The sequence below is a fragment of the Ruditapes philippinarum genome, unplaced genomic scaffold (assembly GCF_026571515.1).
Source record: "Ruditapes philippinarum isolate M1 unplaced genomic scaffold, ASM2657151v2 ctg3091_1_1_1_1, whole genome shotgun sequence".
Classification (NCBI taxonomy): Eukaryota; Metazoa; Mollusca; class Bivalvia; order Venerida; family Veneridae; genus Ruditapes; species Ruditapes philippinarum.
In genome coordinates this window covers 202,195-224,350 of record NW_026860740.1, presented here as the reverse complement: position 1 = coordinate 224,350, position 22,156 = coordinate 202,195, and the positions used below count along the sequence as shown (strand labels likewise).

The 22,156-nt window shown below is 32.2% G+C and overlaps 1 protein-coding gene across 1 annotated transcript in view; it reads right to left on the bottom strand.

The window, feature by feature from the left end:
- Window positions 1–5,013: 5,013 nt before the first annotated feature.
- Window positions 5,014–22,156, bottom strand: part of LOC132713215 (NACHT domain- and WD repeat-containing protein 1-like) — a 43,632-nt gene continuing 26,489 nt past the window's right edge. The window contains exons 16-33 of the mRNA XM_060695704.1: window positions 21,869–22,028; window positions 21,239–21,391; window positions 20,603–20,752; window positions 19,984–20,200; window positions 19,476–19,632; window positions 18,926–19,094; window positions 18,207–18,371; window positions 16,660–16,857; window positions 15,889–16,140; window positions 15,435–15,541; window positions 14,440–14,615; window positions 13,235–13,364; window positions 12,736–12,907; window positions 11,318–11,430; window positions 9,190–9,289; window positions 8,713–8,856; window positions 5,785–5,949; window positions 5,014–5,201 (exon numbers count right to left, since the gene is read on the bottom strand). Coding sequence (XP_060551687.1) covers window positions 5,014–5,201; window positions 5,785–5,949; window positions 8,713–8,856; window positions 9,190–9,289; window positions 11,318–11,430; window positions 12,736–12,907; window positions 13,235–13,364; window positions 14,440–14,615; window positions 15,435–15,541; window positions 15,889–16,140; window positions 16,660–16,857; window positions 18,207–18,371; window positions 18,926–19,094; window positions 19,476–19,632; window positions 19,984–20,200; window positions 20,603–20,752; window positions 21,239–21,391; window positions 21,869–22,028 — 2,916 coding nt within the window. The remainder of the gene's footprint in view (window positions 5,202–5,784; window positions 5,950–8,712; window positions 8,857–9,189; window positions 9,290–11,317; window positions 11,431–12,735; window positions 12,908–13,234; window positions 13,365–14,439; window positions 14,616–15,434; window positions 15,542–15,888; window positions 16,141–16,659; window positions 16,858–18,206; window positions 18,372–18,925; window positions 19,095–19,475; window positions 19,633–19,983; window positions 20,201–20,602; window positions 20,753–21,238; window positions 21,392–21,868; window positions 22,029–22,156) is intronic.

Below are 22,156 nucleotides of genomic sequence, written 5' to 3'. Positions count from 1 at the left end.
CCAAAATATATAATTTTTAATATCCTTTACGTAATATCAAGTGGAACTCTTAAAATGAAAAAAGAATGCAAAGGTTGATGGTAAAATATTCTCGGAATAAAATTTGAAAATTTTCGATTTTTTTGTGTGGGCCGATTCCTAGCTCGATTTCAGTAAAAAAACCGCTCATTTAAAAAAACAACGAAAAAAAAAAATAGTCTTCTGGGAAAAAACGCGTTGAAAGAATGTTCTGAAGCTTGCACAAAACAAATAATTTGGTCCAAACCTTCATCCCATTTCGGAAAAGTTTTCCAGTCCCATCATATCAGATAACCTAAGTGGAGTCCCTTTAAAAGACGTTTTGAATAAGTTTGACACGTATGTCATGTACATTTTATGATTTAAAAACTTGTTTAAATATGTAATGTAATGATAACGAGCTCGTACTGGCTTCGTATAAAGCTTCGGGCACGAGCGGATAAGTGTTATTCCATGGACCGTCTGAAAAGCTAACTAATGTAAAGAATTCTGAAAAAAAGCTGGCGAGATCCCAAGCCAAAACTAAAGTAAATGACAAAAAATTTAAAGAAACCAATAGCGGACATTCGCCAATACGTTTTCTTTATATTATTACTCTATCATTAGCGTTGAATTGTTTAATCCTGATCACGCTAAATATCTTAAAAAGAAATTTTTTTATCATAACCTTTTAATTTATTATTAACCAAAATTTTTTTTGTAGTTAAATGAAAATCAGATAAATACTGACTGAAAACAAACAGTGGTTTGGGACTTTGGGGTAGATTTTAAATAAATGGAAAATTTTATCGATATATTTTTTTATCGTGGGACCTAAATTCCCCGGGGACAGTAAAACAAAGTTTTTTATAAAGGGTGCCCCGGGGCCGGAAATTCATCATCGAAACATTCATTTGAATGGTTTTTTATGACGTCATCGTATGCAACGGGGCCGGGCATCTTTATAAGTAAGTAGTTAGGATCAGCCAATATTGCTTTTTGTATTAATAATTGTACAAAATAAATTTGAAACCTAAAACTCAGTTTTTGCCTTATCCTTTAAAAAAGGGCAGATGTCAAAAAAAATAGTTTTTAAACATTTGCGTTCATCGTAATGTAGTAAAGCGTGCTGCGACCCAATTTCAAAACATAACGATATAGATGGTGTATGAAGAATTTTGTATAAAAAAACAAAGTTTTTATAATTTGTTGCTATTCAAGTGGATTGGTTTTAAAAGGGTCATATTTTTTCCAACATTTGAAAAAACAATAAATATTTTTTTTTCCGTATTTTTTTAAAATTTCTTAAAAAAAATGCTTAAAAAGTTAAAGTGATCTGGTATAAAAATTTGATGATAATAATTATTAATAATTTTTTGTCAAAGTATAAGTGTCTGCGGGTTAAGCTTCCATTTTGGACCATGTTTTTTCCCCCTAACCAAAAAACAACATCCATATATGGGTTTTGGCTGTCATGTTGTTTGTAAAATCTGCACGGTTTTGCGGTCTATGGGAAAGTCCTGTGAATGCGATAAGGAAAGACTCAATATGATATTTCCCCTTACATTAGACGGGGAGGTCTAAAAGCCCCGGACTAAAAACGGTTTTTTCATGGTACCGGGGAAAACAAGTTGCCTGGTGGGGCGAAAAAGAAACAAGGCAAAACTGTAAACAGACTATTAAAATTTCAAAAGCTTTAAAAATCCCCAAAAATTTTTTTTTAACGAACGTTATGTATGCATTGGGTGATTGAAATTTAATCAAAAATATGTAAAATTTTTGCAAATTAAAGTGTCCCCTGTGCTTTCGGTTTACTCCTATTAATTAATAGAGTTCCCCTTAAATTTAAGTTGACTTTTAGGGTTCAAACACATGACACAAAAGATATGTCATTTGGGATTTTCCAAAAATACCTTGTGTTTTTTTAAGGCGGGGCAATATTATAATAAACAATATATTTATGAAAATATTATAAACAAAATATAGAAACAAACTGAAATCAATTTAACATTATAATTTTATTCTACAGTTTAAAAGCCACATTTTATTTCTAAATACATAAATGCATTAGTTATTAGTTCTAACTGGAAAGACAGTCTTCCCATGTCCAAAAAAATATAGCTCGAATGTTTTATAAAATGTATGAATATTGCAGTGTTTTATGTAAAGTATCACAGATTTTAGTAAATATTTTGACATTTGAAAATAAAAAATGATAGGTTAATAAGTAAAATGAAACAAAACGTGTACCCTGTAATAAAAATTTTGCAAATGTTACATATATGTTACATGATTTGAGTACATGTCATAAATCAATAATGTAATGAGTTAAAGTCAAGTAAGTAAAATTCTGTTTGTTTAGTAATTGTATAATATGTCTAGTAAATGATTGGTATACCAAAAAGGTTTTTTTGCGATACTAGAATTTTTAATGTTTTGATAAAGGTTTATCAATGAATATTTCATGAAAATATATCAGTTTTAACTACTTCAAAAAGTCTTGAAAGTATTTTTTTATCATTTTTTTTTTAAATCACTAGTTTTGTGGAGTCAGTTAGTATATACAATTTTATCATAGATAAATGTTCATGAGTTTTCTTTGTTGAATGATAACACATGACGTCACAAATATGACGATATAACCACATTCTTGTAAGCAATATAAAGCTAAGAATTACTTCCATGCATTCAATCCATCTCACGATATTTATGGTCACCTGAAAATTTGTATAAATATCAAAATATAATTTTGTCTTTGCAATAATTAATCATCAAAGTGCCCAAGTTTGTGTTGATGTGTAAATGTGAAAATATGAACTGTTGTATTTAATCGTCACCATCGTCATCGTCTTCGTCATCGCTCGGTACTTCAACATCGTCATCGGGGTCTCCTCTTCAGTAGGGGAATTTGACATCCTCCGGTATTTCTATCTCTAATGGCTCAAATTCAGCTGAAGAACAACAACATTACTTACTATTTCAACTGTAATCCTTCAAAAATGTTTGACAATACCATTCTATAGATTGTTCTATACACTTTGTATGACTTGCAACGCTTGTTTTAGACTTTTTAGACCCTATAAATTATACGCATGTAGATATATACATATATAGTTAAAGGTATGTTTCCAAAACATTTTGATATGGAAGATCTAAAGCAATTTTTCCGATATTTTCGTATAAATATGATGATCAATTGATAAAACATATGCATGAAAATATGTAGTACACTCTTGTATATGTCCAGAATATTGTAGTTTTTTAATATAAAGATTTAAATTTCCTTCGAAAAAAGGTATTAATTATACATCCAAATACCTTATTAATTCATGAACATTATGTAAAAGTTAAGTTTGTACTCGTGGCAAATGATGGCATATCTATACACGTGAAACAATATTTGTCAATGGAGCGAAATTTAGGTTTTATTGATATAAGATTATGTGCTGGGATTAACAAATACATGTAGATCTATACAATCTATTTGGATTTCAAGACGTTTTGAGCTCCACACAAGGTGTCCGTATAAAAGTGCCACACAACGGGTTTTGCCAAAGGAAGCTCTATTTTGACGAAAAAATATTCACTCTTGAAAACGTTTTCTACAGTACTGTAAATGTTTGTGTTTGTTGTTTATTACTTTACTCCATGTCGCAAACCAAAATTTACTGATTTTATGCGTCAGTCTTTATCATAAAGTTGCTTATACGTTATGCCCTTTTCTTAAGTAAAATATAGCATTTTTACATATTGATTCATAGTTAGTGTCGTTCTGATAGTATTATTAATGCAATAAAAAATAATTATTTGAAATTAAATAAGATATCGGATTACTTAATTTTGAGTTGCTTGTCCTTAAAAATGATATAAAAAAGAGAAAATCTCGCTTTCAGGGGCAGATAAGTTAAAAATTAACATGAGGAAGCCAATTTCTTGCATAAATTTGTTTACATTATGATATTTATTTAACAAATTGCAAAATTTCAGAACATTCTTTGAACTTGTTTAATATTTCATTATTTTTATGTCAAATTTGCAGACTGTAATTTTAGACTTTAAATGTTGATGAAAAATAAAGATAGACCCCTAGAATTCTGTACTTGTATCAAAATTGAAAATTTTAAAAAACCCGTACTTAATGAAATTTTTTGAAATACGGGTGTATAAAGGTATTTTTCCCTTACCTTTGGGACGAAAAAAAGTTTTGGGAATTTTCCCTTTAAAAACTAAATATTTGACCCCTCTTTATGCCAATGTTTTTCCCATAAAAATCCCTTTTTGGGTGCCCCTCGTCGTCGTGTAAAAAAATGCCCGCATCCACCCCAAAAAGCTTTTTCGGATATCTGTGAAAAAGAAATGAAATTCATAACGCAAATTATGAACTTAAATAATTTTAAACCAGGGGGTTTTAATTTTTTTCCTGCTGTTTTTTTTTGGGGGAAACGGGGGTTTTTTAATAAATATCAACCCCTTGGGCGACTTTTTAATTTTAAAGGTTAAGTGGTGTTTCAATCCTCGTTGCCACAAAGGGTTTATTTTTTTAAAGTAAGGCGTTTTCCCCTGTAAAATTGCTTACCCAATAAAAGAATTAAAATCCTGAAGGGAAAAAAAACCCAAAACCCCCCGGATGGGGGGGGGCCAAATTTTGGGGTTTATCAAATTTACCCCGGCCGTTCAAAATCAAATTTTGATCATTAAATTTATAAAAAACTCAAAATTTTTTGGGAATTTTATTATCAAATTTTGAAAAAAAATAGGGGTTTTCAAAAGAAATTTAAAAGGTTCTTCCCTTTTTTATCAAGCGAAAATTTTTTGGGAAATTTAAATTAAAAATTTTTTAACTTGTTTTCCGTTTTAAATCAAGCGAAAAATTTTTCAATTTAAATTACTTTTTTTTAAAAAACCCCGCTAGCCTTTTATCAACGAAAAAATTTGTTGAAATTAAATTTAATTTTTAAATTTAAAAAAGGGTTCCCGTTTTTTTAAAGCGGGAAAAAGTCTCAGCTTAATTAGAGGTTACTTAAAAAAGCTGCTTACCGTCTTGTCAAGCGAGAATGTAGCAACTTGTTTATAAGTTGTCTTTTCCCACAGTCGAATGCAGTCTTCCTCGTTAAAACTGCCGTATGTAAGAATGTATGGAGATTTTTCGTGCAGCTGTAATCTGACTGACGTAGTATGTCCCTCCAATCTATGCAGCAATTTTCCTGAAAATAAATGTCCAAACATGCATCAGGCTTTACTGGTAAATATCAGCAAATACAGATGAAAAACAGGATTTTTAAAAAATATATCAACATTATCAATTTTTATTATCATCTTTACCACTATTATTAACATCATCATCATCAAAAGTATTATAATCATCATCATTATTGTTATTACCGTCATCAAAACCATTACCACTATTCTCCATTTAAGCATCAGAAAAATCATATTAATTATCATTATCACCATCATAATCATCACCATCAACATGTTTTTAATCATCATCGTTTTCATCATCATTACCATAATCGTCATAATCATCATTTTTATTGTCATAATTGTCTTTATCATTATAATTGTCATTCCTATTATCTACTTTATCATCATCAATACCATCATCATCATCTTCACCATTATCATTACCATTATTTTCACTTATAACACAGCTTGCCGTCTTATCAAGGGAGACTGTTGCACCTTAACTATAGGTTCCAAAGTCAACATAATCATTGTCATCATAATAATTATCATCATTATCATTTTCAGCAATTATTATTGTGATAATTATCAATCTACATTTACCAGTGTCCAAATCATATACTCGAAGAATGTTATCAAAATTCAGTGTGATCATCCGGCGATCGTCAAGTTGACAAAGCTCTTCCACCGATGTTGTATCGTCCATGTTTTTCAGTGCCTTATATTTTTGTTGATATACACTGTCGTACATTCTAAACAACTCTTTTTCTAAATATCAATAAAAGACATTGTTTTCGGTCGTTAGTGGTAAAATAGAAGGCAATAAGAAAAAGCGACAGAAAGGAAAGAAAAACAACAAAGAAGAAAATAGAGCCTGAAGAAAGTTGCAATAAAAAAGAAAAGAGTGGCAACAAAGCAAAAACAAGTGGCTAAAAAGGAAAAAGTGGCAACAAAGAAGAATGAAAATGTTGAAAAGGAAAAAGTGGCAACAAATCAAAGTCAAGTGGCTGTAAAGGAAAAACGTGACAACAAAGAAGAAAAGAGTGGAAACAAAGAGGAAAAACTGGCTGGAAAGACAAAGTGACTACGAAAATGTAACAAGTGGCTGAAAAGAAAAAAGTGAAAACAAAGAAGAAAAGAATGGCAACAAAGGAGAAAAGAATGGCGACAAAGAATAAACAAGTGGCTGAAAAGAAAACAAGCGACAACAAAGCAGAAACAAGAGGTTAAAAAGATAAATGTGACAACAAAGATAAAACCTGAGGCTGAAAAGAATAAAGTGCCAACAAAGAAGAAAAGAGTGGAAACAAAGAGGAAAAAGTGGCTGGAAAGACAAAGAGACTTCTGAATTGTAACAAATGGCTGAAAAGAAAAAAGTGAAAACAAAGAATAAACAAGTGGCGAAAAAGAAAAAGGTTGCAACAAAGAAGAAAAGAATGGCAACAAAGGAGAAAAGAATGGCGACAAAGAATAAACAAGTGGCTGAAAAGAAAACAAGCGACAACAAATCAGAAACAAGAGGTTAAAAGGATAAATGTGACAACAAAGATGAAACCTGAGACTGAAAAGAATAAAGTGCCAACAAAGAAGAAAAGAGTGGCAAAAAGAAGAAAAAAGGTGTACGCATTTTGCAATGATTACTTGAACTTGACATATACCTATCAATTCATTGCTTTTTGTATGCCAACATTAATATTATCATTATGTTGGACCATAATTCCTGAGCATTTATGCATAAGAATGTAAACATTTTTTTTTATAAATTCTTATATATTGCAGATACCCTTTAATTATTATAATTAAAACACAGATCAATAGAAACAGTATAAAACAGGCATGGCATTATTAGAATAGAATATCTTGTTATTAATTCAAAAAAATTGTCTTGCAACCTTTACAATTAGAAAACAAGAGCCACCGCCTGACGGGGCAACTCTCGACTTTTAACCTTTCCTAAATACAAACAAACGTTTTAAACAAATCTTTACAATAAAATATAAGAAAAAAAGTATTTTTTCCTTTCATAATTTTAGTAGGTCTGTATTGTCACACTTGTTATTTTGTCCAAGTATGAATCCTGTCCATAAATAAATGACAAAGTTAAGAAAATATAATCAAAATTTGATCATTTTACAGACAAGGTCATTTAAAGGTCTAAGTCATATCTAAATTATTGCACATGTCTGTTTGGTTACAAGTGTTGTTCTGCTGTAACATATGAATCAAATCCTTACATTAATAATAAAATTATGAGAACTTTAACAAAATTCAATACTTTGACCTTGATGATCAAGGTCATTTAAAAGTCAAGGTCAGTTCAACCATTATAAATGTCATGTCCAAATGGTTGTCTCGTCCAAATATGAAAATAATTCATTCATGATTGATTAATTACAAAGTTAGAGTCAATTTTAGCAAAAATCAGTTGGAAAAAAATAAGTTGACCTTCAAGGTCATAATGAGTCAAGGTCAATTTGAGTTTCATATAAATAAGGGTCCTGACCTAAAAATTGTGGTCTCTTAAACAGAATTTAATTCATTTCTAGACCTTGACAATCACGGTCAATTTAGGCTCAAAGTCACATCTAGATAATCCAATAATTTTGTTTGGTAGAAAGTCAAGTTTTGTCGAAGTATAAATCAAACCATACATAAATGAAAATATATGAAATTTAACCAAAATTCAATAACTGGACCTAGACAGTCAATGTCATTTAAATCTTAAGGTAACTTTATGAAGAACTTGCTTAAAAGGTTGTTTTGTCAAAGTCTGATTGATTAATTTCCAAGTTACAGTCAATTGTAGCAAAAATCAGTGAAAATTCGATAATTTATCCATCAATGTCATTGGATAGCCAAGGTCAGTTTGAGTTTAATATTCACAAAGGCTTTACCCTAAAAAACATTTTATTATAATATCAAGTAAATCCATTCAATAATAACAAAGTTATAGCCAGTTATAGCAACAACAAAAAGTGAAAAATTCTTTAAGGTCGATGTCATTCATGAATAAAAGTCAAAGTCTACTAAAAGTCTGGTCTACTTAAAGTTCTTGTCCTAAGGGTTGATGTTGCCAAGTATGAAGACAATGCACAAGGAACTTAAAAAGTTATGATCAATGTACAAGTTTGCGGACGACAAACAGGAACGAAATGACTGTAACAATACCTTTATTTTTTCACAAAAAAGTCGAGCTAAATTAAATCAGTTGCGTCCTTTTAATTTGCATTGGTGATTGGATTGTAATAACTGTTTCTATGAGTCATTTGGTTTTGTGAACAGGAATTTGGCGATTTATGAATACAGTTTCTTTGATACGGGTTTCTTTGCATCGATTTATAAACCGAATTATATATTTCTTTCAGCCGATATTTGAATTCAATTTAAGAATACATGCAATTTCATAGCGCAGATTTATGTTTTTTCTTCCAAAACGGTTTTATTTCTTTGGTAGCGATTCACGAAAAAGTGATTTCTTTGTGCCGACTGATTATACGATTATATGAATAAATAATGAGAAATTATACAAACTGTTTTGTATGTCCCAAACTACGAGATGATCAACACTGTCCCCTTTTGTCATATTAGGTAACATGCCCTCCGTGCTGAAAATAAGTCGTGTACCTTCAGCATTTATCCACTTATACACCCCGAAAAACTCGTCGTAATCGGGTTCTACAAACATAAATAATTGATATTTTCATAAAATGCTGATAAATTTGATTCTAAAAAAACATATTTTTGTAAATACTGTAAATATTCAAATGACCAATACAAGGGAGTAAAATATGATAATTAAGATCTTCAGCCAATCACGCGTAAAGAAATTGCTACGTCAATATACAGGGTAGTAATTTATACCAGCGATGTAAGAAACAAAGTGAAAAATAGACTCCATACACAAAGGTTATGATTTTTGTTTTCAATTTGAAATAATTTCAATTAATTACAATTAATTTTAAATTGAGATTGATTTACTTATGGCGTGTAAAATAAAGTAAAACTTACTTGAAGGAATGGTATACATCACTTTTTGGTCCACAAGATCATATAGAATAAGCGGCCCTTCATCAGTCGATGCGCACGCAACTGTTCCTGTGCTATTCACCTGCAAACGTTATGAACAAACTTTTGTTTGGATTATACTTCTCATACTATTATGGCAAAAATACTGACGAAGTACACCTTACTCTGCCTCTTCTATTCTTAACAATGACTTGCAAAATATACATTATTGGGCAAAATCGTGGTTAATCGATTTCAATCCCAATAAGACAGAATCCATGATATTCTCGCGCAAAAAAACAAACCTCCTCACCCTGACTTAAAAATGAACGACACCACAATCAAAAATTTCGATGAACATAAAAATTTAGGCATAACTTTTCAAAATGATGGAAAATGGCACTTTCATATCTCGTCAGTTGTTATCAGTGCTTGGAAACGTATTGGAATATTTAGAGCATTCAAATTCATTCTAAACAGAGTCTGTCTTACAAAACTTTATTTTACTTTCATACGACCACTGTTAGAATATAGTGATGTTGTCTGGGATAACTGTAACAATTACGAAAAACAAAAGATCGAATCTGTTCAAATAGAAGCAGCGTGTATTATCACGGGAGCGACTAAACTTTGCAGCATTGAAAAACTTTTTAACGAAACTAAGTGGGAAACCTTAGCAACTCGCAGGAAAAAACATAAACTAATAACATTTTACAAAATGAAAAACCACATTACACCAAACTACTTATCAAACATAATCCCTGAACAAACACAAAATAGATACCAATTACGAAACTTCAATAACATACCAATCGTAAACTCTAGAACTCAACTATATCAAGATTCTTTTCTTCCCTCTGTCATCCGTGACTGGCACAATTTATCCGATGAAATTAAATTAAGTTCAACCTTAGAAATCTTGAAATCAAAATTGAATGGCCAACTTAAAAAGCCCCCATTATATTATCTCACTGGTGATAGAAAAGCACAAATACTTCACACTCGTTTACGTCTAGGATGTAGTTCGTTAAATCACGATCTCTTTCGCAAATCTATTGTTAACGACTCACACTGTTTCTGTGGTAACATTGAAACTGTAAATCATTATCTTCTTTCTTGTCCAAACTTTCAAGTTCAAAGAAATACTTTCTTTGAAAACCTACAGTGTCCTTTCACTGTTCAAAATTTACTATAGGGCTCCGAACATCTCAACTTTGAACATAACACAAATATCTTTAGTTGCGTCCAAAAATACATTGTCGCCACCAAACGTTTCACTGCTTAGTGCTGGTGCATGTTACAGAACGACTTCATAAGCAGGTTTTATACATTATACTAAGTTAACTGTTTTATCGGTAGCAAACAACTCAGTTCCACACCACTGGAACCTTTATTTTACTTTTCAAAATCTCAAAACATTACATATTATTTTGACCAGTCAGTCGTCATCCTTTCCAACCCACTGAGGAAATGAATTTACATAAGTCTTGGACTTGTTTTCAAATCCTCTTCCGAATTTCAATAAGTTAAATATTCTTTAGCATTGTATATCTTTAACTTATATCGTCAGTCTTTTATGTATTTTATTATACAATGTATTCTGTTTGTAATGTATATTTATGTTTTGTAAATTCTGGAAATAAATATTGTTTAAACTAAGTAAACCTTGGGTCATGTAGGTAGCCTTCATTGGATACCTTCGAGAAACACAGATACACATTTTATATTTAGCGTCATGATAGAAATGGATACTTTTTGTTAGCTAGCTGGATAGCTTCATCCGATGAAACAATTCGACATCACTGGCGAGGTTCAAACTCAAAGTAATAGACACAAGCACAAAATTTTTATAGCTGCTTCTGTTGTTGTTGTTGTTTGTTTTTTTGTTTTGTTGTTGTTTTGTTGTTTTTTGTTGTCGTTGGGGTTTTTTTCTCATTATTTTTTGCATCTTCATGTGTGATGTAAACAAACACTTCTTAACTTTCAATGAAAACTCTCTTTAGTACCACGAAAATTGTTTCAGAACTAATATTAAGAGAAGAGTGTGACGAAATTCATTGAATATTATTTATATATAAGATGTAGCAAAATTTATGCAAACTTTCTGAATAACCTTCTTTATATTACTTACTACAAACGACTCTACATCCATAGTCTGGCCCGCTTTTAAGACGCACACCACCTTACCCGTACTGAGGTCATAGATTTTAAGGTTTTTGCTTGCCTTTGTATGACAAATTAGTTCTGAAAAAGTGAAAATATTACATACATTCTATAACCTATAGTATTACTTTTTTTTCCTCGTATAACTTTCATAAAACGAACAGGTCAAAAATCGCCCATCCCTATACTTTAATTAACATTTAGATTCACAGAAATTCAGAAACAAGAATACCGTATGCAGGGGTAACGCTCGTATCGGAATATATTTTTTAAATAAATATCCTCAATTGATAAAGGGTGTAACTTCTAAAATAATGCCTTCAGGGTAATGCCCCTTTGTTGAAAATCAAGTGTTCCAAGTTTCATATCGATAGCTTGAATTATTTTGAAATCACAATACTAAATAAACGATTTTGAAAAAAGAAATCTTAGTTATTAAGGGGCATAACTCCAAAAATGTTTCTTTCAGAATAATTGTCCATTGTCTTACAACTGTTCCTTATCATGATAAAAAAAAGTTCCAAGTTTCATGCTGATACCATTCTTAGCTTTGAAATCACACTACTGAACATTCTATGCAAAAATTCGTAGGTAATGAGGGGCATAACTCCTAAATCTTTCAGCATTATGCCTCTCGATTACAACTACATCATATCGTGCGTATTAAGTAAATGTATTACTCTAAGTTTCGTGTTGACCACTTTAAAAATATTCGAAAAAAAAGACTGAATTATAGATCCTGTATGTTGTAATTAGGGTTGTGACCAAACTTGAGAGAAATTTTATATATCTATATGATTATGCTTACAAACTAATTTCCTCACATTGAAGAATATGTAAAATATGTACTGCAAATATATGTCCAAATTATATCTAATAATTAAAAAATATGCATTCATTTGTTATGGAAAATTTTCACTAAGACTTTATAAAATAAATTTCTAATTACCTCCCTTTATTAAAAATTATCACAAATAATGCTTTTTGGAACATACAATATTGATAAATTTTCATTTAAGCATTATGTTTATGATAAAAAACATTTAAAAATTGAGTGACAGGATCTTTAAAGATTTGAAACATTTTAAACAATCGAGCTAAAATTGATTATCGTCATCTTGATTTGTGTTATGTGATGAGTGGGGATTTACGTTGCACCAGGACAAACGTGAAGGAAGAACTCGGATGCCCCTCCGCGCATTATTTCAGACAGGAACAGGCGCCTGTACACAACCATCGACGTTCAATAAGCTGACTGGACAGCTGCCTCACTTGAAATAATCCAGTTAAGGAAGGGAGCGGGCGGGGAAGTGATTTAAAATCAACGGCTTTAGCCACTCAGCCACGGACACCCGTGATTAATGTAACAGTGAGTAGAGAACTTACGATTTCGTGGCGTGTATATAAAATCGCTCTTATATTTTCCTGTGAAGCCTTGAAGTTTTGTCTCTATATCCATAGTATTCAAATTGAAGACAAATAGTTTTCTATTCAGCAATACCAAAACCCTTGTCGCATCAATCTGATATACTTTGCAGCGTTTGTTATTGAATTCCACCTTAAATATAGTAAAAAAAAATATTTTCCAATTTTTCTTTTTATAAAAACTTTTGTTCTGCATGTACATTGTATATAAATGGTGAGATGTAGTAAGATATTAATGATACATTTTACCGTCGAATCTCGCTTTCCAAGGTTGCTTCATTTTAACTTAAAAAACTGTTAATTGGTCATGAAATAAAACACTGTGTGTACTATACGAAAGGTAAAACAATCTGTGTGGTGATTTTCAAATTGTAAGTTCACTGATATATTTATATTAAAAAGCGGTCAGTCTTACTTGATTATTATCAAATAAGCTAAAATCATATTTATAAATATTTACCATTGTTCGAATTTTGATAAACTTGTCCGTGATGCAATCATAAACGCCAAACAGTCTATCTGATGAGCCCTTCTTAGCTGCTGTACCGTCTACGAATATGTATCTTGTAGGTTCCAATGACCAAATTTGCCTGTAAATCAGTTCGAAAAAAAAAATACAAAGGTATCGACCCTGATTTTTATTTTAAGATATTTATGCAACAATTCGTTCATGATGTATAATTTTATACCAAGTGGGCCTCTTAAACCGAAATGTACATAAATCATATGTTGGAATAACTTCAAAGTCGGTTTATTGGACTGAAATGTATTGACGTCATATGTTGGAATAACTTTCAAGTCGGTTTAATGGACTTGAACCAACTTACATCATATGTTGGAATCACTTTCAAGTCGGTTAAATGGACTTAAATCAACTTACTTTATATATTGGAATCAATTTCAAGTCGGTTTATTGGATTTATCAAGTTACGTCATAATGTTTGAATCACTTTCAAGTTGGTTTATTGGACTTAAATCAACTTTTATCATATGTTGGAATCACTTTCAAGTCGGTTTATTCGACTTAAATAAACTAACGTCATATATGGAAATCTCTTCCTGACGTCTTACGTAGAACATGTAGTTCTTGTGGTCCTTTTCCCCTGGCTAAGTTAAGCATAAATACGGGTGACAACTTAATACCATAAAAATGTTGTGCAGGGCTGATATTTCATTTTTATATATAATTCGTGCAAGAAATTTATACCTTCGTAAACGTAGAACTGCAATGCTGAGGGCATACGCAATATATCCAGTAGACCCAATGTAAAGCTTATGCGATTGTTATTTTTAGTAGGCTCTGTTTTTTATTCCTAGTTCCTCATTTAGTTTACATTATTCCAAAACTATTTCTAAATATAAACCCGCATCAGCAATGTGAAAAATATATCTTCATTTTAGGTAAATCATTAAGGTAAAGTGAGCAATTTAAGAGTATCATGGAGTGCTAGAGGTAACTGACACTGCCGAAGCGACCAGTGCAGACCATGAACTTCCGTAACAACTCTGTGGTCTACTCAGGGTCTTCACTGATCGCTTTTCAGTCAATACATATTTAGAAATTCTACGTAAAAATGATCCATGGTTTTCTCCTGATTGAAAGATAGACACATTCATTTATAATATTATCGTTGTAAGGGTAAAGAACCATAATTATAATCTCACATTAGCATCTTTATCTTTTGGGAAAAATTATTGTCCACGCTGTCAGTAGTAGTTTGTTTGCTTCTTGTCCGGTCCCAGATTCGTAAATTACTGTCATCAGCCACAGAGACCACCGTTTTCATGTCTACCGTTTTTGCTGCTACCAAATCTTTACTATGATCTAGCACGTCGACTTCCTGTAATTAGACAACAGCAAAATGACGTCATTTAATATTTATTCATTTCATTTTATTTATTCCCTTTTATACCTTTGTTTAACCAACAAATAAAAACTGTTTGGGAAAATTTCGTCAAAACCTCAACTCTGTTAAATGTCATAGTATATGACGACATTTCTTCGAGTATTGCTGATATAGCTCGTGTAAATTTTTTTAAACAGAGGCAGGCACGTGAGTAGAACTGCTGACCTTCTGTAAGATAGTTAAATAGCCTCTATAACAAATCACTCTTTTGAAGACAAAACTGTGTAGGGACAAGAGCTTCAAAGTAAAAAAAATATCTGAAAACAAGGTGATCCCTCAGAAGCATTAATCACAAAATAATTACATGAAAATTGCAAGCTCGGTTTGATTCAGTCTGTACATGAGGGAAAGTGATTAAGTGCAACAGCCCTCATGCTCCCTAGCACCGACTTGTCCGGTATTCAATTTTTAACACTTAATAGTGCTGGCATCAATGATAAAGGACCAGAAAATTATAACAACACTGAAGTACGGGGCAACTTTTTACACCTGCCACAAAGCACTTGGCACCTGCTGTTGTGAAGTATAAAACTCTGGAAACAAAGTGAGCCCTTGGAGTGAGCCCATTAATCACAACAAAATTACATGAAAATTGCAGATAAGATGTCGTAACCAGTAGGACACCCTTAAGTAGAAGCAGTGTAGAAGTGTAATTTGTGTCATTTGAAACTAATAAAAATCAAATGAAATTTGATATTGCAATTAATCAAATGAACTGATTACTTATGCATATATTATTTTATGAAATCTTACATCTAAAGTGGCAGTGTTGAAGAAAATAAGATGATTTGAATCCTGGACATAGAAATGTTTCCCATCTGGTGTAAAATCTAAACTTCTAAATGTCCGGTCAGCATTCTCTGAAACCATAAATTATTTTCAAAAATCATTACCGTCTTATTGATTGTTCTGAAAATCTGACATTTTTCGACGATTATTTTTAAATTCGGGCGCCATTTTGATTGCAGACAGCGCATGCGCAAAAAACTAACATCCGCACTTATTACAGTAAATAGTGAAAACCTGAAATAGTTCGCCGTTTTATACTTCTAATAACACTTTTAGCAATTAATGCAAAAATGAAACTTATAATTTACCGTTTAATTTCGCTAAGTTACTCTTCAATTTGGCTCAGCATGAAACATGGAAGAATTTACACTTAAAGCTATACTTAGAATTACAATGTAAGCGGAGAATTAGTCTATACCTGGCACATTTTTTATTTTGTTTCCATGGAAATCAGCAAATATGATTTCACTGGTAAACATAGTGGTATATGCTAGATGGGTTTCATCGGGATGTATGGAAATTGCCTCAACTTCGTGCTCTTCTTCTTCACCATCCTCGTCATAGATTATCTCAAAACCTCGGAACTTTTTCATGAAGGTCATGGATTTAAGGTCAAGGACGGTGATAAATTGTTGATCTGAATCGGTCACGGCAACAAAGTTCTCTGTACCTGTATATCATAGGGTAGTTATCATCAATAAATGATACATGAATAAATACTGGTTGTTGTTTTTAATCTTCAATATTTAACCAAATTAAAAAGTCAAGCTCACTAATATTGTAAGATAATGTTAAAGATTCTGTAACACAATTTTTGTTATGGTTGCATATCATAAATATAATACTCGAATGTAGATTTATCATTATTGTGTGTTCCAAAAAAAGCATTATTTTTAAAGATATTACCGAATTTACATTTTCATGTTAATAAAAAGAGCTAATTAGAAATTTATTTTCTAAAAAGTCTAAGTCAAATTTTTCAATAAGAAATAAATGCATAAATTTTTATGATTACATTTCATGGGAACAAATATTTGCAGAACATATTTTACATATTCTTCGATGATTGAAAATTGTTTTAGAAGCATAATTTATATATACATATATAAAATTTCACTTAAGAGTGGTAACAACCCCACCTTTCCGTTTCTCGGAAAAATTATACATTATAACAATTTTTAGCACATACCTTCAGCTAAGCTGATGCTTCCAAATTTCACTTTTTCTGGATGTAACAAAGGCTTGATAATCTTCCCGTTGTCATGGAGATCATATATAAAGCAGGTAGTTTGTGTGAATGCCAACAGTAAACACTTGTCCTTCCCAGCAACACATATGCTTGTATTGGCTGTAGTTCCAGGTAGATTGACAGTGCAATATAACTTTCCTGAAGAAATAACATATAATATAAGATCCTAAGATAACACATTTTTTATGTTTTTTTATTAAAAATATGATGCTAAAATTAAGATTTATAATCAATTCACGTATTCTTATCAATTCCCTTACACTATCGATTCCAATATGTTACCATTCCTTAATTCAATCAACTTCCCGATTCTTATGATTTACCTTATTAAATCGATTTCCTAATTCTACCAATTCCCTAATTCTTACCAATCTTTCCTTTTTCCAGTCCTCAATATATGATCTTAGTGGATTATTTATTTATTTAAGAGTATTGAGATTATCTAATTGCTGTCCTTAACCTTAAATAAATCATGCCGATTCTCTATTTCTGTAGATTATTTTCTACATTTCGATATGCTCATCGTTGTCCATTTCTTAGTCCATGTCGATTAACCAATCGTTGTCGATGTCCATAGTTAGTGTCGATTAATCAAACGTTGTAGGTTTCCTAGTCAATGTCGATTAACCAATCGTTGCTGATTCCCTAGTCAGGGTCGATTAACCAATCGTTGTCGATGTCCATAGTCAGTGTCGATTAACCAGTCGTTGGCGATTCCCGTAGTAAGTGTCGATTAACCAATCGGTGCCGATTCCCTAGTCAGTGTCGATTAAACAATCGTTGTCGTTTCCCTAGTCAGTGTCGATTGACAAATCGTTGTCAATTCCGTAGTCAGTGTCAATTGATAGATCGTTGTCGATTTCCTAGTCGGTGTCGATTAAACAATCGTTGTCGTTTCCCTAGTCAGTGTCGATTGACTAATTGTTGTCAATTCCGTAGTCAGTGTCAATTGAAAGATCGTTGTCGATTTCCTAGTCAGTGTCGATTAAACAATCGTTGTCGCTTCCCTAGTCAGTGTCGATTGATAAATCGTTGTCGATTCCTAGTCAGTGTCGATTAACCTATCGTTGTCGATTTCCTATTCCTTTCGACACTAATCATCTAATCCTCGTCAATTGCCTAGTCAGTTCGATCATTTTAAATATGCCGATTCTCTTATTTATGCAAGTTCTCTGATAAATATAAAATTCACATCTATGTTTACCTTACAAATGACAAATACTCGTACATCACACCTTTCAATTTCCATATTCCTACCGTGTCGAATCCAAAATTCCTATCAATTTCCTGTAGATAACTATTCTTGATTATCAACATTATTTTGCATCAAATCGACACATTTTTGCTGATCCTTTCAATCTATTCTGGTTGTTTAAGTGCTGCCGCAGCAATGTACCGATGTACCGACGCTAAATATTACCAAAATAAAGACATGTGTTTATATCTATCACAATGAAAACTAGTAATTAGAAAATTTGCAGACTGACCTGTTTCAACTTCCTCCACAGAAACAGTCTTATCCATTTCACAAGCTATCAATTTGTCACCGCAACAAAACAGAGCTTTCGTGCACTGTTTCTTTCCCAAAACTTTCCGCTTATGTTGTCCTGTTTTTATATCCCACAGACTTATTTCATGGTCACTCTGACAAACTGAAATAGAAGAGAAAAATTATTTAATCGGTTTTCGACCGAAAACTGTCTGACTTTACATGCCGCCCTCCTGTGAAATACACAGGAAAGAAATAAATTAAGATCTTCATTGGTCATTTTTAACCCTTCATCCTCAAAAAGCATCCGAATGATGCAAAACGAGGTACCTTTTACTATAATCACTTGCAAGCGCGTCAGTTTTTGGAGCGATTGTGCAAACACAATTGCTCCAATGTTAACAATACGGGACAAATTCTGAAATGCCAAACAATCGTAACTCTATCTTTGTCACGTTCGAACTGAAAACAAAGAAACGTGTAGTACACCCTCTAATTCCAAAATGATAGATCAGCGACTCTACTTCACGAATAGTATTCAAAAGACTCAAGGGAGAAAATCCGCCCATGAGAACAATTAGTCTGGATTACCCGCCCCTTTCTGCTGACACAGAAGGCTCCACGGTACACGACGGGAACAATAAAAATGATGGACAGGACACCAGACTTTGCAATCATTCGTTGTTAATAGCTCACTAACAGGAAATATTAACTCACCAGTGACAACAAGATTGCCATCTTTGGTAATATCCATCATGTCGATGTCAGATTTGTGAGCTGCTACACAATGAATAAGCTGTCCCCCTGGTCTCTCAAGGATTCTTTCTTCCGGTTCTATAAAGGTTTTCTGATATGCTCTACATTGAGCTATGAACTCTTTGTTTACCTGTAACACCGACAATAACCATCTCATTGTAGCAATTACCCATCTGACATGATGGAACAAAAGATTGATTTTTTTTCTCCTTAAAGCTGCATGCCTCCAGATGAGCCAAAATATATTACGGTAGAATATCATTCAATAATGCCCTCAAATTTAAAATTTACGTCCCTTCGAACACATGCATCTAAAGCATTGAAACATTGTCTAGCGGTTTTATGAGCATATACATTGAACTTATTTATTATGCAATGCATTTGTCAATCACAGACAAACTTAGAATAAAAATAATGCGCTAACGTAAAGTTTCTAACAGAATTGCATCATACCATGGCCTCACATTTAATCAAAACAATAAAAAAATGGCAATTCAATTTAAAAAGTTACATCATTTTCCTCCAATCTCCCAAGAAGTTGAGGGACAATCTGTCCGGGGTCAATAACCAGACCATTCTGAGATAACAACATGGAATCATATATCATCTTGATCAGCTGATTGTCGGGAAATGCTTCAATCGCCGAGACAAAATCATTCAACGTTGCTCTGTTAATAATGAAATGAACTTAAGAAATACATAACAAAAGATATATTTTTATTTTTTTATTTTTCAAAACAAAATAATAAAAGAACTTGTTTGGAATCAAAAATCATTAACGACCGGGCAAGATCTGACGAGGTACCCGGTATAAAGACAATGTTGATTTTAATATAAAATTGATGTCACATCTTAATATATTCGGAAAGCAAAAGTTGTATTTACTTATGCTCAAAACAAACATTTTTTTCAGAGAATGCCTTGATTTTACTTACGCGCACTGCTATTTATTATGCAATGCAACATAGCATATAACAAATGTAGATCTTAGCAACAAGTAAAATAAAAAAAAAACTCACGTCAGAGGCATGGCTCCGATTTTCGACAGTAAAAAGTAAACGTTAGCAAGACATTGCTGTTCTAGAAGTTTTCCATCACCAGCTTGAATTCTGTGATAAGGGAGGTTACTGAGGGCGCGAATATTGTAGTCCTCCCCAAACTTCAGAGGCTGAGCGGACACGTGACGATCTTCTTCACCTGTCTGCCCACTAGATGTTGTAAAAGGCTTTTTGGTACCTGATTAAGTATTTAACAAAGCATACTATTCATATAATAGCTCATGTGTTAAGAAAAATTGTATTCTTACAGCTTATCACTCACAAAATTCTAAAAAACATTTTTTTATTTTATCTATACATCTTACATTTCAAACTGCTCTTGGGGACACACGTGAGCACACGTCAAACCAATGTATGTGACTTAAAGATTAAAAAATAATGCATGAGTATTAAACAAAAATCAAATTAATGTTCCAAAAGAACGGCTCTATAATTTTTTTTTTGGAAAAACCCAAAATTAAGTTGGAGTTCGAGAGATATCTCCAAGGAAAACGTATATTGTAGATGTAAATTTATCATTTAAGGTACCAATAAAGACAATATCACCATCTTTCATCAATTTTGGTCATAAATTTATTACCGTTAGCCCAGGTTCCGTTGAAGAAGTCAGCCAGATTTGAATGGATGACTTTATTTTGTTCAGGATCCGAGCAATAACGTGCTTCGGCAGCCTCCGTAAACTGTCGATGATACCAGTATAGTACTCGTGTCCCATCTGCCCCTCTCTCAACTGAAATATCACATAATTCTGCCCAGTTTTTACTCATTACACGTTACTCATAATATAATAACTTTTTTTAAAATAAGACTTCCTTGTATAAATATATTTTAAAACCTTAGTTAAATTAAGGAAAGCAAAACTGGCTTCCTTGGGTCAGAAGCCAATTTCATTTAGGTCAAATCCTACCTAACGCTTCACTACTTTTTACTAAGCTTAGTAACGGAGTGAAACGATGTAGAAGCTGTTCTGGGATTCTTCGGCCAATATCCACAATAATTCACGGAGGGCACTTCTAGTTTTCTTCCACCAATAAAAGCTGATAAGTCACCATATGAAATCTATATTAGTCCCGACTTAAAATGTACTGCCAATTCGTTCTTAACATAGGGCCTTTAACGACGAACGTGAAAGTGCCGTTAAAATATTGTTTTTGTTTTTGTTTTATCCAAAACAATCAAAGCTGAATTTAAAGAAACAAATAGTAAAACTACATACCTAAATACTGACTAAGGTCATTCCTAACTCTTACAATTAGTAAGGGAGGTAATCTCCGCATTGGAGGTGTCCAATACATGTACACGTCATTGAGCACGTCATCATCACACGACAAAATGTCCTCGAGCTCAGCTTCGGAAGCTCCGTTGCGCGCTAAAATGAATATACGTGTAAAATCTGACCTATAAATCTAGTCATGTCAAATATGGTTTTAAAAAGGTTTTCTAAACGAACAAAGAAAGTGTTTTTAGATAATAAGTCATTAATCTCTGTCAGTAGATTTCTTTATATAGATAAAAGATCTAGATCTACATGTATATTATCGATACGTTTGAAGTCAGTGGTAAGCTTGTAACTTTTATACAGACTGGAACTCCATACTTTAATACTGAACAACACTTAGATCAAGTAAATCAGTGTGGCGACTTTTTACGGCCGCCACATAACGAACCTCAACTGATGTGATGTCAGTTGTGTCATATACAAGCTTTATAATTTAAGTATCTTCAGTAAATTAGCTCTGCTTATTATAGCTAGTAGGTTTAATATTGCTTCGTTTTTTCAAAAACTATTATAAAAACATTATTAACATCTACAGCTTGATTAAAACAAAGGGTTGATGTTAATTACCTAAAGTAAGATAAGAGAGCGCTCTCGTTACAAGAATTTTCCCGTGCATCTTCTCCAATTTTTCGAACAAATGTTCAATGCTTTCTCGTACAGTAGATTGTAGCACGGTTTTCTCGAGCGGATAAAATGATGTCCAAGTTGTACTTTCCTCGAACGATAGCTATAAAAACAAGATTGATTTTTTTTTACTTCATTATTTAATTTTATGATTTTCGATGCTAAAATAATATGAGATATAAGTCATTTCACACTCTCTGTAACTAAATGAAATGTATAATCATTGAAGCA